This window comes from Pelobates fuscus, chromosome 6, assembly GCF_036172605.1.
Source record: "Pelobates fuscus isolate aPelFus1 chromosome 6, aPelFus1.pri, whole genome shotgun sequence".
Classification (NCBI taxonomy): Eukaryota; Metazoa; Chordata; class Amphibia; order Anura; family Pelobatidae; genus Pelobates; species Pelobates fuscus.
In genome coordinates this window covers 26,988,729-27,006,386 of record NC_086322.1, presented here as the reverse complement: position 1 = coordinate 27,006,386, position 17,658 = coordinate 26,988,729, and the positions used below count along the sequence as shown (strand labels likewise).

The 17,658-nt window shown below is 39.8% G+C and overlaps 1 protein-coding gene across 1 annotated transcript in view; it reads right to left on the bottom strand.

The window, feature by feature from the left end:
* Window positions 1-592: 592 nt before the first annotated feature.
* LOC134566022 (vomeronasal type-2 receptor 26-like) overlaps window positions 593-17,658 on the bottom strand; it is a 37,055-nt gene continuing 19,989 nt past the window's right edge. Inside the window, exons 4-5 of the mRNA XM_063425736.1 lie at window positions 12,456-12,579; window positions 593-1,503 (exon numbers count right to left, since the gene is read on the bottom strand). Of these exons, the coding sequence (XP_063281806.1) occupies window positions 596-1,503; window positions 12,456-12,579 (1,032 nt within the window). The 3' untranslated portion in view covers window positions 593-595. The remainder of the gene's footprint in view (window positions 1,504-12,455; window positions 12,580-17,658) is intronic.

The following is a 17,658-nucleotide window of genomic DNA, read 5'->3' as shown; positions in this document are numbered from 1 at the left end:
ACGGTTTTCCTGCTGCCGTCCCTTCCCAAATAACCTTCTTTAAAAAAAAAATGTAACGTAATTCAGCCAAAGCGATACTTTGCCAGCCTTCCAAAAAAAAAACTATTTTTTTTTTGCCCTACACAAGTTTACTGTAAGCTTTATAGTCAGGATGAGAATTTTGAATTTAACTCTTCATGACATGTAAATTCAGCATACATTTAATAATCATGATTTATCACTACATAGTAATTTTTTTGGACTTTAAATAATTTAAGAAAAAGAATGAATTATGAAATCAGAGAGGTGGGTAGCTTAAATTTTTATTTAATTCGGGCAATCTTTTTTTTATTTATGAACAAGAGATATTTCATTTTTCACACTATAAATAGATTTATTTAAAGGAGAATTAAACTTGTATAAACAATGTCATTGCAAATATTTCCTTGGTATTGTCTTTGTCCACAGTACGACAATTAACTGAGACAGGAGAAACAATTTTGCAAGGAGCATCAGTATTGGTTCTATGTTAAGTACAAATATTTGGAACTCATCTTCAGCTGTTATCAATTGAGTTAAATACATATGAGTGTGTGTAGTAAAGTTAAGTGCCAATTTAATTAGTTCTATATCCAAAAAGATTTGATTTAACATTCAACTCAGGTCTAAACATTATTATGAAACATTTTGGAAAAAATATACATGATAACAGAGCAGCAGATGAGGTCAAAATAGCAAAAATCTCAACAGCCACCACATATTTCCCTTTGGTGCTCAGATAGGCTGGGATCATTGCAATCCAAACACTGCAGAATATCAGCATGCTGAAGGTGATGTACTTGGCCTCATTAAAACTGTCTGGTAATGTCCGGGCCAAGAAAGCTAGAATAAAACTAACTGCTGCCAGAAACCCCATATAACCAAAGGAAGAAGAAAAGGCAAAAAATGAGCCTTCATTACACTGAATGATGATCTTTTCTTTATACGAGTATATGTCCATCTCTTGAAAGGGTGGAGAAATAGCCAACCAACTGACATTTATCAATATCTGGATGAATGAGCAGAGAAAAACAACAGAATTTGTCACTTTTATATTGACCCACTTTTTCCACACACTTCCGGGCTTGGTAGCTTTAAAAACAATACAGATCATGATAGTCTTCCCCAGTACAGAAGAGATTGCTATTGAGAATATGATGGCAAAAGTGGATTGACGCAGCATGCAGGTTACGTCTACAGGACGTCCGAGGAACAGAAACACGCAGAGGAAGCTCAGCATGATGGAGACCAGGAGGAGAAAGCTGAGGGTTTTGTTATTGGCTTTTACAATTGATGTGTTTTGGAAAATAATAAAGATAGTTAATATCACAAGAGTAAGAAGACAAAATATAATTGAGACACATGAAGAAACTACAGCAATAGCTTCATTATTGTACGGTAAAAATTCCACCAGTTTGGGAATACATTCATCCCGTTTGTTACTGGACCATTCATTTTCTGGACATCTTATGCAGTTGACACTGTCTGAAAAAAATAATCTTTGTCTGTCATACAGGAATACATTTAGAAATTATAACACAATAACAATTTAACACAATTCCTCAAGGTCTGAAGATGCCTTGCCATAATTGTGATCTGATCCATCAGGACCTTATATAACTTTGGCCGCACATTACACACACTACTACAACATGAATGTCCTATTTTGGATGACATAGTTAAAAATCAAATGAAGTTACCGTATATACTCGAGTATAAGCCGACCTGAATATAAGCCGAGCCCCCTAATGTTACCCCAAAAAACTGGGGAAACTTATTGACTCAAGTATAAGACTAGGGTGGGAAATGCAGCAGCTACTGGTAAATTTCTAAATAAAATTAGATCCTAAAAAAATTATATTCATTGAATATTTATTTACAGTGTGTGTATATAATGAATGCAGTGTGTGTGTATGAATGCAGTGTGTGTATGAATGCAGTGTGTGTGTGTGTATGAATGCAGTGTGTGTATGAATGCAGTGTGTGTGTGTGTATGAGTGCAGTGTGTGTATGAATGCAGTGTGTGTATGAGTGCAGTGTGTGTATGAGTGCAGTGTGTGTGTATGAATGCAGTGTGTGTGTATGAATGCAGTGTGTGTATGAGTGCAGTGTGTGTATGAATGCAGTGTGTGTATGAGTGCAGTGTGTGTATGAGTGCAGTGTGTGTGTATGAGTGCAGTGTGTGTATGAGTGCAGTGTGTGTGTATGAGTGCAGTGTGTGTGTATGAGTGCAGTGTGTGTGATTCAGAGTGTGATGCAGAGTCTTAAGGTAAGTAAACGCTCTCTGCCAGCCCCCTCCTACACAGCCCCTTGTCTGTATTATGGCAATGTAAATTGCCATAATACAGACATTGACTCGAGTATAAGTTGAGTTGGGGTTTTTCAGCACAAAAAATGCTGAAAAACTCGACTTATACTCGAGTATATACGGTACCCATAAATGTAATTTAGACATTTAAACAGTGTTTACTACTTACATATTTCCTTCTTTTTGTAAAAGACAAAATGACCATTCAAATCTCAAATAATGAGCGCAGAGTTTGTTTTTTTCTCTACTGCACAGTAGTAAAGGAAAACTCTTATGAGAGTTAACGAGTGTGTGAATGTATGTGAATATGAGGTTGCGGATTATAAATTAGCTACCTTAATGTAAGTTTAATTTCTGCTGGAAATATATATCTTAACTAACAGATAGCATTGTATGATGTTTATAATTTTGTTCCTGAAAATAAATGAATGGTAAACTGTAAACTGTCAGTTTAGTAAGTAACACAATATGTTTACTATCAGCTCCACTTAGATAATATTTACCCATGGACCCAGTTAGGTAAACTTCTTCCTGAATGGCACGTTTATTAAGAAACATCAAACAGCTTTTTTAAAAAAATGCAAATTAAAATGAAACAATGTTGCTGTGAGTTCAATGAAAACTATAGTCACCTGAATTACTTTAGCTAAATAAAGCAGTTTTAGTGTATAGATCATTCCCCTGCAATTTCACTGCTCAATTCACTGTCATTTAGGAGTTAAATCACTTTGTTTCTGTTTATGCAGCCCTAGCCACACCTCCCCTGGCTATGATTGACAGAGCCTGCATGAAAAAAACAAACTGGTTTCACTTTCAAACAGATGTAATTTACCTTAAATAATTGTATCTCAATCTCTAAATTGAACTTTAATCACATACAGGAGGCTCTTGCAGGGTCTAGCAAGCTATTAACATAGCAGGGGATAAGAAAATCTTAATTAAACAGAACTTGCAATAAAGAAAGCCTAAATAGGGCTCTCTTTACAGGAAGTGTTTATGGAAGGCTGTGCAAGTCACATGCAGGGAGGTGTGACTAGGGTTCATAAACAAAGGGATTTAACTCCTAAATGGCAGAGGGCTGAGCAGTGAGGCTGCAGGGGCATGTTCTATACACCAAAACTGCTTCATTAAGCTAAAGTTGTTCAGGTGACTATAGTGTCCCTTTCAAGTTACAGTGGTTCAATGTGCAAGAAGCAATCTTCATTATCACAGGAATTCCCATGGGTGCGGTACTAAATATAAACTATAAACATTATTTTCGACACAGCCAAGAATAAAATAAGTGTTGTTAGTCATTTCTATCAGGGTGAAGCCAGGACTGGTGGGTTGTGGGAGTAAGGGGTTTGGCTATTTAAATAGGTAGCCATTTTGCAATGTGCACTTTTAATTTCCTACCTGGTGGAGTTTGTCCCGCCCACCCTCCCTGGATTTGTTTTATATGTGGGTTATCCCGTTTTGTCACAGCGGCGGGATAGGGAGCTGAGAGAGAGGACATAGGCTCCCTATGAGGGATGTGAGGAACATGGAGAATTGTGGTCACTGGTGGTTGGTAGGTTTCGAGTCCTGGAGGTGGCTCAAAACCTGGTGGGGTGGGGGTATCCAGGTATACCCCTGCCTTGGTTACTTATGATTGGCACTTAATTGGTTCAGGTTGGAGTAGGTTGAAAATTGTTATATATATATATATATATATATATATATATATATGTGTGTGTTAGTTATGTTGGGGTCATTGCCCTTTATTAAAAAGAAGGATACGGATGCGAGGGGCGGAAGGTGGGGGCAATGACCCATGTTTATATGTTAAATTATATGTTAATTTATTGCTATCATTATTATGATTGTTATTATTAAGCATTATTATCGTTATATTATTATATTTGTTTAATAAAGCTGTGGACAATTTTACCCATATACCCTAGTGTCAGCGTGTTATTGGGATAGGTATGTGGGTTTTTTTTCTCCAAGGTTCCGACTGCCCATATGGCGACTATACACCGGTCATGTTAGAGCCTGCAACAGTGTCATGTATGTGATTCACCCCTTCACCTTGGCACTCATGTATACATGATTGCCAGTGTATGCCTAATGCCTTCACCCTCTACAATTGTGTATTGGCTATTTGCATGATTGCAAACAAGATTTGTTTATTGCAAACAAATTATATTTGCAAATTGGGCTTTTTATAAGTCCCGAAATTCACAGCACAGAAGCACTAACAGCAACCATTCTATAAACTTTAGAAATCTGAATACAAATGGACTGTCTGTATTCAGATATGTCTGTGCATCAGGATATGGAATATTTGCTGATGGGAGAGGAGGCACAGGCTGCAGATTCTCTTTAGATTGTACACTGAAATTATTTAGTTACGCAGACCTGATTCTGTGCATAGTTCCTCCTCCATGTTTTTTTTGCTTGATTTCTTCAGAAAATGCTGGGAGGGGAGGGCTGAAGGGGAGGGCAGCAGCCTCTCTGGATACCCTGAGTCAGCTGAATTGACTGGAGTCCAGGGTTGATGTGGAGAGGGCTGGCACAGTGTCTTAGCCCATGGAAGCTGTCACGGCAAGGGTGCATAATTTAGTATTACATTATGAAATATTATCCTTTAATGCCACTTGTGTAGTAAATTGCACAAAAGTATGCTATTGCTGAGGTCAACAGGGGTTACATCTTTTGAAGCTGGGACCCCCACAGAGGTTGGATGACAGAAGGGGAAGTGTGGATGGCATAGCAAGGTTGAAAGGGTTTTACTAATATGGATGTGAAGTAATCAAGGCTCTGCAAGGTGTGAGGTTCTACACTTGGGAAAAGTCTGAATGTCTCTTCATCCATTTGGCCTGTACCATTAAGTGCTGAGTAAAACTCTTTGAAATGTAAATGCCATTTTAGCTTTGCTCCAGTATCATACCCAAAGGAAGGACAAAAACATTCATATTTACCCCACAGAATAATAATAAAGCCTAATTTTTATTATATTTGGAATGGCACAAGCCCAATCTTTTAATTAAGCCTAAACATGAGTTGCACAACTTAAACCGTGTGGCAGGAATTGTGATGTCTGTCCTATTGGATCGCAGGTGGGGCGTGCAACATGTCTATGGAATGGGAAAACAATAACAAATTCATAGAGGCCATTATTATTTCTGTGGCAGGTACAGTGGAGGAGATAAAACCAAAAAGTTTATATTTGGCTTGCTGTTTCTGGAACAAAGGAGGTGGTCACTTGGAATCACTATAGGTACGCCCCTGGGTGGGGTGTGATAATTCCACAGGGTATATCTCCTGTGATCCTGAAGGGTGGTGTGTACTTGCTTGGGGCCAAGATCTAATTTTTAGTGAGTCACCATCATCCTTCCTTGCCAGAGACCCCCTGGACAGAAGTTGTACTTTGAAAACCTAAGTGAGTAATTAAGACTTCTGTTATTTTATCCTTTTTGTTTTTAAATGCTGTTGGTGTAAATAATTTGTTTATTATTGTTATATGCACTGTGACTATTTTTGGTCATAATAAACATTCATTTATTAAGTTCTACCTTTGTCTGGTTAAGAATCACGTTACCTGAAGAGACTAGTTAGTATTTTTGTAATTACATAGATATTGTGCTAAGTAATATTTGGTGGGTTTTATTGTTGATTTACCTGGGGGACCAAGGCACCCCATTTATAAATTGTCTTGGTGGTGGCAGCGTTAAGATAGTAATAGTTGTATTATTATGTTTAAGTGTGGGTGGTGTTAAAAGGGGGATTTTGTCATTATTTCCGGTCTAGTGCAGACAAATAGTGTAGTTTAACCCTTTCACCACCACAACTACGTCACGCACACTCTAGGAGTAGGGTGCGTTCGTGACAAATTGGTGGCATAGCGGTGGGATAACTAAAAGATTTTTTCATCTTTTTATACCAGATTTTAGTGTTGCTGGATTTGTTAGTTAATCCAGGCACTAAAAGAAATTGTCTCAATTTCCAAAGGCTGAACTCAGTGCATATATAATATATTTACACCTCAACAGTTCCCTCCCCCCCCCCCCTTCTCTGTTTTTTCTTTGCTATCTTTTATTTACTAAATGGAGTACCAGGCACAGTCCAAGGCAGCGCTAGACCAGCTTTGCCGGGAGAGATCTATTCCCTGTTGGGGAAAATCAAAAGAGGAACTATTACAAGCACTGGTGGACTATGATATGCAACAAGCGGTGCAAAATTATGCCTCAAACACTGCAGAGGAGATACCTGCAGCTTTTGTCAATGATGTGCCGAGATCTGGAGATCCTTTGGATGCTTACTTACAAACTGTGTTGAAATATGTGGACTCAGCAGATACAAACCAAAGACAACAGCTTATCCTTAAATATCAGGAGGGTGAGAGAGAGGCTGCAGAGCGGCAAGCTGAGAGAGAGGCCACGGAGCGCCAAGCTGCCAGAGAGCATGAGCTAAAAATGGCTGAGTTGGAGAGGTTGACTGCCTCCCCTATAAGTATAAATTCCAGAGACTCTTCTGCACCCAAACCACGTGCAGAGAACTTTCCAACTTTGGACAAAGATGGTGATTTGGATGTTTTCCTGCGCAGTTTTGAAAAGGTTTGCAGGCAGTACCAGCTACCAAAGGACCAGTGAGCAAAATACCTCACCCATGGCCTCAGAGGTCCTGCACTGGAAGCATTTGCTGCGCTTCCAGCAGAATTTGACCAGGACTATGATTCGATTAAGGCTGCCTTGCAGGAACGGTACAACCTCACTCCTGAGGTGTACCGAAAGAAATTCAGGACTTTGCAAAAGCATCCCACAGAAAGTTATGCAGCAGTTGTGGGGCACCTGGCGACAGCATTCCGACAGTGGACTACAGGGCTGGAAATTACCACTTTAGAAGGTTTGCAAGATCTGCTAATAAAAGAACAGTTTTTGCAGCTCTGCCCAGCCGATGTACAGGAGTGGCTGCTGGACCGGAACCCCAAAACAGCATTGGAAGCGGGTAAGCTGGCAGATGTCCACACTGCCAACCGAGCAACAGTGGAGCAGAGCAGAGGGTTTGCCAAGGGAGCATCCAGCTGGAGGACCACACCACCACGACTCCCCATCACCAGGCCTAGCGGGCCATCTTTTGTTTCAGCTCCTACCTCAGGGAGAGGGGGAGCTAGTGCCATGTCTGTGCAGGGAGATAGTCGCAGATGTTTTATTTGCAACCAAGTGGGGCACATTAGTGTTGCTTGCCCTGGGAAACGGCAGCCAGCATTATCAGCTGGGGAGGGACGCTCCTCGGAACCAACGTCATCTATGTTGTTTGTAACCATATCAGAGGGCAGCAACAATGTGAATCTGCAACCTGTGACAGTCGGAGGAGAGGTAACTGTGGGACTCAGGGACACTGGGGCAGATGTGACTCTTGTGCGTCCAGAGCTAGTGCGCTCTGAGGACCTAATTCCTGGCAAGACTCTAGCAGTTAAAGGAATTGGGGGGATACGGCTTGTAGTGCCAATGGCACGAGTTTATTTGGATTGGGCAGCGGGGAAGGGTTTCAGAAATGTGGGGGTAGATGAGAATATCCCTGCAAATGTATTACTTGGTACTGACTTAGGTAGATTGTTATCCCAGTATGTGCCTGAAGGTAATGTGTGTTTTAAACCCAAGCCTCATAGGGGCCCTACTGTGCAGAGGGCAATATGTAAAAGTGTACGTAGACTACCTTGCTGGGAGGGAGGGCAGAATGAGCATGTGTGCCAGGCTGTGCCAGAACCAGAGGTGTCTGTGGTAACAGGTGAAAGTTTGGCAGGGCAACTTTACTGGGAGGGAGGGCAGAATGTGTGTCAATCTGTGCCAGAACCAGGGGTGTCCATGGAAACTTGTGAAAATGTATGCAGACAATTGTGCTGGGAGGGAGGGCAGAATGAGCATGTGTGCCAGGCTGTGCCAGAACCAGAGGTGTCTGTGGTAACAGGGGAAAGTTGGCCAGGGCAACTTTACTGGGAGGGAGGGCAGAATGTGTGTCAATCTGTGCCAGAACCAGGGGTGTCCATGGAAACATGTGAAGGTGTATGCCGGCAATTGTGCTGGGAGCAAGGGCAGAAGGAGCATGCATGCCAGTCCGGGCCAGAAATAAGAGTGCCTGCAATACCATATGTGAGTGGGCAAAAACAACTGCAAGGGGAGGCAGGGCTAGATGAGCGTGTGTGCCTATCTGTGTCAGAGCCAGGGTTGTTTGAGGTGCCATGTGAAAACATAAGTGGATCAAACCACTGGGAGTCAGGGCAGGATGAGTTGATATGTTCCCCTGTATCTCAGTCAGGAGTATGTCAGGTGCCAGAACAAGGAGAAAGTGAGGGGCTATGTGAGATTGTGGGAGGATGGCCTGGCTGGGAGAGGAAATTATGTGAGTGTGTACCACATTATGTGCCTGACCAAGGGGTGTCAAAGGTGTCATGTGACAATGTGCAGGAAGAGAATTGTAGGGACAGAGGGCTGAATGAATATGTGTGCCAATATGTGCCTGAAGCAAATGTATCAGATGGGCTGTGTGAAAGTATGGAGGGAACCAGGAACCTTGTCAGCTTATCACAATCACATCTCACACATACACCCAAGCCAGCTCAGGAGAAGGAATCTGTCTCTAAGCAACTTTTTGATTCTGAACCAAAGGTTCAGAGTCAAAAAGGGCAACAAGCCCTGCAGGCAGACCACAAACTAAAAAAGATAAGGAGTGTGGATACATTGCAGGTACCCTGGGAGTGTCCTCTGTCTCATCTTTTGTGTGCTTACAGGGGAGTACTGCAGAAATTGGTTGGTTTCTTCCCCTTAGAGCTACTACATGGGCGCAGTGGGTGCGGCCCAAGAGATGTGACCAGAGCGCAGTGTGAGAAGGAAACAGGCAAATCAGGCATGCGTGTTGTGGATATGGCTGTTCTATGGCTTAGGGACAAAGGGCAAGCCTTTTTGGGGGAGGTGTGCGAACACATGAGGGCTACCCCATTCATGGAGAACCAGAGTTATGAAAAAGATGAGTGTATGAGGTGGAGGCAAAAAGGAACAAGTGTTGATACGCAAGGTAGAGGCATGTGAGCCTTCTCCCATTGCGTCTCTTATTTGGGGGAGGTGTCACGGCAAGGGTGCATAATTTAGTATTACATTATGAAATATTATCCTTTAATGCCATTTGTGTAGTAAATGGCACAAAAGTATGCTATTGCTGAGGTCAACAGGGGTTACATATTTGAAGCTGGGACCCCCACAGAGGTTGGATGACAGAAGGGGAAGTGTGGATGGCATAGCAAGGTGGAAAGGGTTTTACTAATATGGATGTGAAGTAATCAAGGCTCTGCAAGGTGTGAGGTTCTACACTTGGGAAAAGTCTGAATGTCTCTTCATCCATTTGGCCTGTACCATTAAGTGCTGAGTAAAAGTCTTTGAAATGTAAATGCCATTTTAGCTTTGCTCCAGTATCATACCCAAAGGAAGGACAAAAACATTCATGTTTACCCCACAGAATAATAATAAAGCCTAATTTTTATTATATTTGGAATGGGACAAGCCCAATCTTTTAATTAAGCCTAAACATGAGTTGCACAACTTAAACCGTGTGGCAGGAATTGTGATGTCTGTCCTATTGGATCGCAGGTGGGGCGTGCAACATGTCTATGGAATGGGAAAACAATAACAAATTCATAGAGGCAATTATTATTTCTGTGGCAGGTACAGTAGAGGAGATAAAACCAAAAAGTTTATATTTGGCTTGCTGTTTCTGGAACAAAGGAGGTGGTCACTTGGAATCACTATAGGTACGCCCCTGGGTGGGGTGTGATAATTCCACAGGGTATATCTCCTGTGATCCTGAAGGGTGGTGTGTACTTGCTTGGGGCCAAGACCTAATTTTTAGTGAGTCACCATCATCCTTCCTTGCCAGAGACCCCCTGGACAGAAGTTGTACTTTGAAAACCTAAGTGAGTAATAAGGACTTCTGTTATTTTATCCTTTTTGTTTTTAAATGCTGTTGGTGTAAATAATTTGTTTATTATTGTTATATGCACTGTGACTATTTTTGGTCATAATAAACATTCATTTATTAAGTTCTACCTTTGTCTGGTTAAGAATCACGTTACCTGAAGAGACTAGTTAGTATTTTTGTAATTACATAGATATTGTGCTAAGTAATATTTGGTGGGTTTTATTGTTGATTTACCTGGGGGACCAAGGCACCCCGTTTATAAATTGTCTTGGTGGTGGCAGCGTTAAGATAGTAATAGTTGTATTATTATGTTTAAGTGTGGGTGGTGTTAAAAGGGGGATTTTGTCATTATTTCCGGTCTAGTGCAGACATATAGTGTACTTTAACCCTTTCACCACCACAACTACGTCACGCACACTCTTGGAGTAGGGTGCGTTCGTGACAGAAGCTGCTAGCAATAGTGAGTGGGCAGCCCAGCTACCCTCATGCCAAGAAGGTGACTGAGACTATATGGAGGTCAGAGCTGACTGGGGGCATAGTGTGCAATTTGAAGAAAATTGTTGTCTAGGCCCCTTTTATAATACATGTATGTGGGAGCTCTCACAAAACACATGTAGACAGATTAGCAGGAAACTCCATTCCCTGCTGTAAGATCAGATTGACAATTAAGCAGTTAAGGGCATGATCTATACACCAAAACAGCTTCATTAAGCTAAAGCTGTTTTGCTTAGAGGGTGTCTTTAATTTCTGCATGCATGCATATCTATGTATGCATTTGTGTGTAATGTATTGTGCTTGCATCTGTTAGTATAATGCATGAAGCCGTATAAATTAATATTTGGTTATGTTAGAAATGGTTAGAGTAAAGGAAGGTTCTAGGTTAGACGGGAATTAACATCAGTTTGTTTGTTTTTTCTGTTTTTTTTATATATGTATATATATGCATTAAAAAGGCACTAGCTTAATGAAGCAGTTAAGGGGTATAGATCATGCCGCTGCAGTCTCACTGCTCAATTATCTGCAATTCAGAAGTTAAATCACTTTGTTTATGCAGTCCTATGCACACCACCATGCTTGGAAAGTACACAGCCTTTCTAAACACTTCCTGCAAAGAGTCATGTTTGCACTTACTTTATTGCAAAGTGTGTTTCATTTAGAATTTCTAATATCCTGCTCTGTTAATAGCTTAATAAACCTTACAGGAGCCTCATGTGTGTGATTAAAGCTCGATTTGCAGAGCAGGAAATAACTTTTATAGTAAGTTACATATGAATTAAAATAAAACCATTTTGTTTTCATGCAGGCTGTGTCAGTCACAGCCAGGGGAGGTACGGTTAGAGCTGCATGAACTACTAAATGGCAATGAATTGAGCAGTGATCTATACACTAAAACTACTTCATTAAGCTAAAATTATTTTGGTGACTTTAAATATTCTAAGGATGTAAGCTTGAGAGCAATTAAAATATTGATATAATTTGAATATTGCATTTAGGCTGCTCAATGTTTAAGACAAATGAACTGAGGATTAAGATAAAGAGGGTTTTTTATTTTATTTTCTGATTAAGGGAATACAGGTTTTAAAATGGTAAATGTTGGTACATTTAGGAATACTAAAAGGGTTAATGTATGATTATGGGAAAATAGGTGTTTAGGGTGTAGGCATAGAGAGGTTAAAGAGTTAAAGAGCCAAGTCAATTCATATGGTTGATAGTAGAGTTGCAGGAACTTTTATACAGTGTGACTCACTCAGTGCTGTCGCTGCTTCTCCTCAAAGGCATTTCCTTTGTGAGAGGCTGTTAGTAGCAGATGGGAGTTATCTCTTCCACTTCCCGTCCAACATCACACATAGACACTGGGTGAGGTGGGAGAGTACTGAGATGTACATCCTCTTAAGCAGCTGTACTGATAAACATAGGTGGCTGGCTGGACGGACTACAAATAACTCTGGACAAGGCTGATTAGCTGGCATAACTAATGCAAGATTTGATGGACTGGAAAAGGTCTAAGTTTAAACAACTCATTGCTTTACATTACTTTCACGTGACAAGATCATTCCTTTCTTGTTATATAATTCTGCCAATTGGAAATGTTCAAACTTCAAAGATTTTAAGGTTTTTATGCCAATGTATTTTTTGTAAACACTGATGGTATTGATATTGATGATATTTCAATAGTATACTTAGGAAAATATTATACCAGTACTGTTTGATATCTCTCCTTCTGAACAATGAACACAGTCAAAACAGCAGGTCTGCACTCTGGGTTTCAAGACTTTTCTGTATCCAGGTAAACAGCTCTCTGAACATTGAGATTTTGGGATCTAAAAATAGTAAATGAAAATATAATGTATACATACGTTTTTACCAAATGTGCTTAATAATGTTTAAATTGACAATGCCTAAAGCATGGGGTTAGTGAATATCATGTTATTTTTTTTTAAGCTGCTCAATTTAGTTATCGTGTACATATCACTGGATCATTAATAAGTAGAAATAGTGGGCAGAACCATGCATTATCGAACAATAATGACATTGGAGGATTCTGAAGACATATAGAAATGATAGTATCAGCTAAGTGAAAAGGAAAACTCTTGAGGTTTCTAAGTATGAGAAAGATTGTTCAGAAAGATAAGGGAGTAAAACCGGGGGACTCCTGTTACCAAAACAATCGTATTTAGATGATGTTGTTTTGGTGCCTTGAGTGTTTCTTTAATAAATTCCTTCTATATTTAAATGGACACTGTAGGCTTGTTAACTATTTAATATCTTTGAATTAGTAACAACACTAAATAACAGGGCCAGATTAAGAGTCCATTGGGCCTGGTGCTGACAATTGTGATGGGCCTAATTACTAAATCTTATCGACCGAAATGACTAAAAGTCATACTTCAGCGTCATGTATCTGACATAGGTGGTGCTGGAGGTAAACTCACAGGAAATAGCTATAAGAACACACATACCCTATGCTAATCTCTCGCTTTCATCTTTCAAGTAAATCCATACCCCCAACAGCAGGTCCAGTGAATAAGAATGTTGGTCGGGTGGGATAAAAGGGTCGGCCACTCATGCGAGACACATAACCAGAACCCCCCAAAAAGGGGCCTGTCTGCCCTAAGAATTAGGTCAGCCTGGTGTAAGTGCATGATCATGCATGCTGGCCAACAAAGAGCATACCATGAAGACAGTACCCTAAACTTAGCATAAATGTGTCTAATGATGTGCTTGCTCCACGCTTTCTAAGGACTGTCTCCTAGCATTCACTTGTCCACTCCTCTCCTTACCTTCTTACTAGCAGGCAGTAGCTCCTGTTAAGGTCTGGGACAGAGGAAAGGTGTATGTAGTGAGTGTAGAAGAAATGGAACAGGCAACAGTGTTAGAGAGACTGAAGCAGCAAGAGCATTCGCATAGTGCGCAAAGTCAGCTTTACTGTAACTAATTGTATTGTCAGTCCACACAAGTTTTGTTCCCCTACATCACTCTTTAGTTTATATACTTAAGCAAGAGCATGTGAAGAGTAGTAAAAAATATATATATCTTTTTTTTTAAACAATGGGCCTATTCTATTGGCATGGGCCTGGAGCTTCCGCTTTATCAGCCCTGCTAAATAAGGGTCACTGACCACCCACAGCCTGGTACCTGCTAGATGTATGCATAAGGTAGAGATTATACACTTTATCCTAGTCATACTGGCAATGGCTGTTGTAATAGGCTCAAAGCAGTCAGATGACAATCTCATCTAATCACAATTGCCTATTGTCATTGCTACTCATGCTAACTTTCAGGGGATGTGGGCTTTTGTAGCATATACATATTAAAAACAGCTAAACATTGAATGGAAGAAATATGTCAAGTGACTTCAGACACTATAACCACTTTAATTAAATTGAGCAGTTACATACAGTGCCTCCAGTGTCCCTTTAGATTTAAAAATTTGATCCTCAGCAGACAAACCGATGGGTCTGAGTAAATATTCACCTCCATCAGAAATAAGGTGAATTCCTTAAAAATATCTAATCTTTCTCGACTATCACTGGATATTAAAATAGGTTTCACTCTCTCAGAAGAAAAAAAAAGAGACTTATATTGACAGTATCTAGGTACTATCTGGTAATAATCTTGAATATTTTACCGTTTAATGTTGTACAGGTTGTTATATTGAAGGATGCCTATATTGAAGGATGCCTTAAAAATCACTTTCCACTTTTCCATCTGTAAGTCTTCATCACAGGTCACGTCTGTCATGGCTACACTACCCAACTTACAAGTAAAGGTCAGAATATATAGCTAGATTGGATCTATATGTAAACTATAAGTGACTTGAGTGAAAAAGTGATATGTAAATTATTAAAATTGGATAGCTTATAGATGCCTGATATGTTAAGTAGAGCGTTAGAAATTCTAACAGTTTTTTAATTATTGATTAGATATAACAATAGAGGCATTTCTCTTGAATTAATCCCTATTCCTACTATCAGGGACCCTAGTTGCAATACATACAAGCAACCTGGGATTAACTGCAGTTTTTATTGGCCATAGGTATTATCTCATATCTATTGCCATATAATTCTCTATACCATTATGTGATTATCTGTACAGAATCAATTAATTACATAGAGAATCTAGAGTGGATTGAAAATTATTTTCTAACTTCTACCTATGTGTGACTATTATTGGGCCCCCATGATCCCCCTTCTATTATCTAATTATTATTATTATTTTATTATTTATATAGTGCCATCACATTCCGTAGCGCTGTACATTGGGTGGACTAACAGACATGTAATTTTAACCAGACAATTGGACGTACAGGAACAGAGAGGGAGTGGAGTATAGTGACACAAAGGGTAAAAGTAGTGGTACGAAGTAGGTTGTCAGAAAAGTATTCATTGAGGGCTTAGTAGGTCATTTTTGACAGTTGCAGGAGAGGAGTCATGGGGGTGGGGGATAAAAACCTGCTTACAGTTTAACTGATATGCTTTCTTGAAGAAGTGAGTTTTCAATTATTTTTTGAATGAGTGGAGACTGGGTGAAAGTCTTACGGAAAAGGGAAGGGCGTTCCACAGAAGAGGTGCAGCCCTGGATAAATCATGGAGGCGAGCATCAGAGGTGGGAGTACGGACAGAGGATAGACGTAGATCTTTGGCAGAGTGTAGGGGCCTCGACGGGACATACTTGTGTATTAGGGAGGATAGGTAGGTTGGAGCAGCGTTATGTAGGGACTTGTAAGCAAGCACCAGAAAAATTGAGCCCTATATTTAACTGGAAGCCAGTGCAGGGACTGACAGAGCGGGGAGGCGTGGGACGTGCGAGCGGACAGGAAAATGAGCCTCGCAGCTGCGTTCATTATAGATTGCAGCGGTGCAATCTGGGAACATGTAAGACAACTGATTCAGAGTGATTATTTATAACCAATGAATTTACCACCATTTACTGATATATAGCTAGAAGTGTCTATTACTAGATGCTACATATCATTGATACTTAGGACTTTTTTGTAACTGACAATTCTGGAACATTGTGACTTATTCAGATATTTAACTTTGTATCCAGACTCTTAGAATTTCTAACCCTCTACTTAACGTATCAGGCATCTATAAGCTATCCAATTTTAAGAATTTACGTATCACTTTTTCACTCAAGTCACTTATAGTTTACATATCGATTCAATCTAGCCATATATTCTGACCTTTACTTGTAAGTTGGTTAGTGTAGCCATGACAGACGTGACCTGTGATGAAGACTTACATATGGAAAAGTGGAAAGTGATTTTTAAGGCATCCTTCAATATTACAACCTGTACAACATTAAAAGGTAAAATATTCAAGATTATTACCAGATAGTACCTAGATACTGTCAATATAAGTCTCTTTTTTTTTTCTTCTGAGAGAGTGAAACATATTTTAATATCCAGTGATAGTCGAGAAAGATTAGATATTTTTAAGGAATTCACCTTATTTCTGATGGAGCTAACAACTATTAGTATGGCCGGGTTCAATGTGACAGAGAGAGCCAAGATCAGGATACCAAATACAGAATTACGCTATAACAAGCCTCAACAGGATTACAGAAGTCAGTAAACATTTCAAAATCTACCATAAAATCAGGGAGCAATATTGAACTATACAAGGAACCAAGAGCAAGGCAATGACAAATGGTACTAAAACTTTATATAAACCCTAAGGTTCACATTGATTTGTCCACGTACACCCTTGTGATTCCAAAATGTGTTTAAACAGGCTCACAGTGATGACATGGCACTGCAAGAAGAGGAAATTATGCGACGCGTCTTATCAGTATAAATAGAGGGGCAGCTGCGATCATGCAGCATTCCTCTCCCCAGCTTTAGAGCATTCACCTGAAAACTGAAGTGAACCAGAAGGTGTTACTTCCAAACAATGAGTGCAACATGCTCAGGAATGTCAGGGCAGCGTGTCAATCAGGTAAGTCCCCAGACAGTGTGAAAATCTATCTATTAAATGCTGCGTAAAGGAGGAATGAATACTCTATGAAAATGAGACCCTTTGCCTGATGGCTAGTCTTGAAGAGTCTTTTAAATGGGAAAAGTATCAGTGCTTGGTAACTTCGTAAGAGGCCCTCCAATATTTTTTTTTTTTTATTTGGAGATAGTTTGACATTGTTAAATTAGAAGATTCAATATTCAGAAATATATTTCTTTGTCATAATATGACCCACAGCTGTCATATCATTACTCCTCCATCATGCATAATGTTTCTTAGTTTTACCCTTTTTTTAATTATCCAAAAGGGCAGGGAGATCAGGACATAACGCCATACAGACCACGGCATTCTGACAATGAAGCCAGCATGTTGTTATCACAGAGGAGGTTTAGGTCATGTTTCCAAGTTAGTGAAATAAAGAAGAGAGCTTGCAGAGCCTGAGTGGACCCTATACTGGAAACCTGGTAGTGCAGGATTACAGATTCATGACAATTTTATTTTAAAAAAAATATACTTGTCCAAGGGACTAAAGCATTTTGCAAACTATGTGTCCATCATGACAATCCACTTGTCCTGATATACAATTACTTAAATAAAAAAGATTGTTAACCCTGTCTACAAACAGGGGGGAGCCATTCACATATGAATGCCCCTAAACCCCTCCCTATGGGAGTGTTTCCCCTTTCCCTCCCCTATTTAAACCCAGTCCACTCTATGCTTATTGCTCAGATGTCTTGTGAGCTCCGGAAAAGTCACCTTTGTCAGTCTGTATTGTCTAGAGACTTAAAACCTGTTTCCTGATCCGGAACCTTTGTTGCCTACGTAGCTGTTGCAGGTTTGTAGAATATATTAACATATATACTCTATATTACATTGGCATTATAATCATATATCTTTCATCCAAGAAGAAATAAAGAGTATATTAGAAGAAATAACAATTAA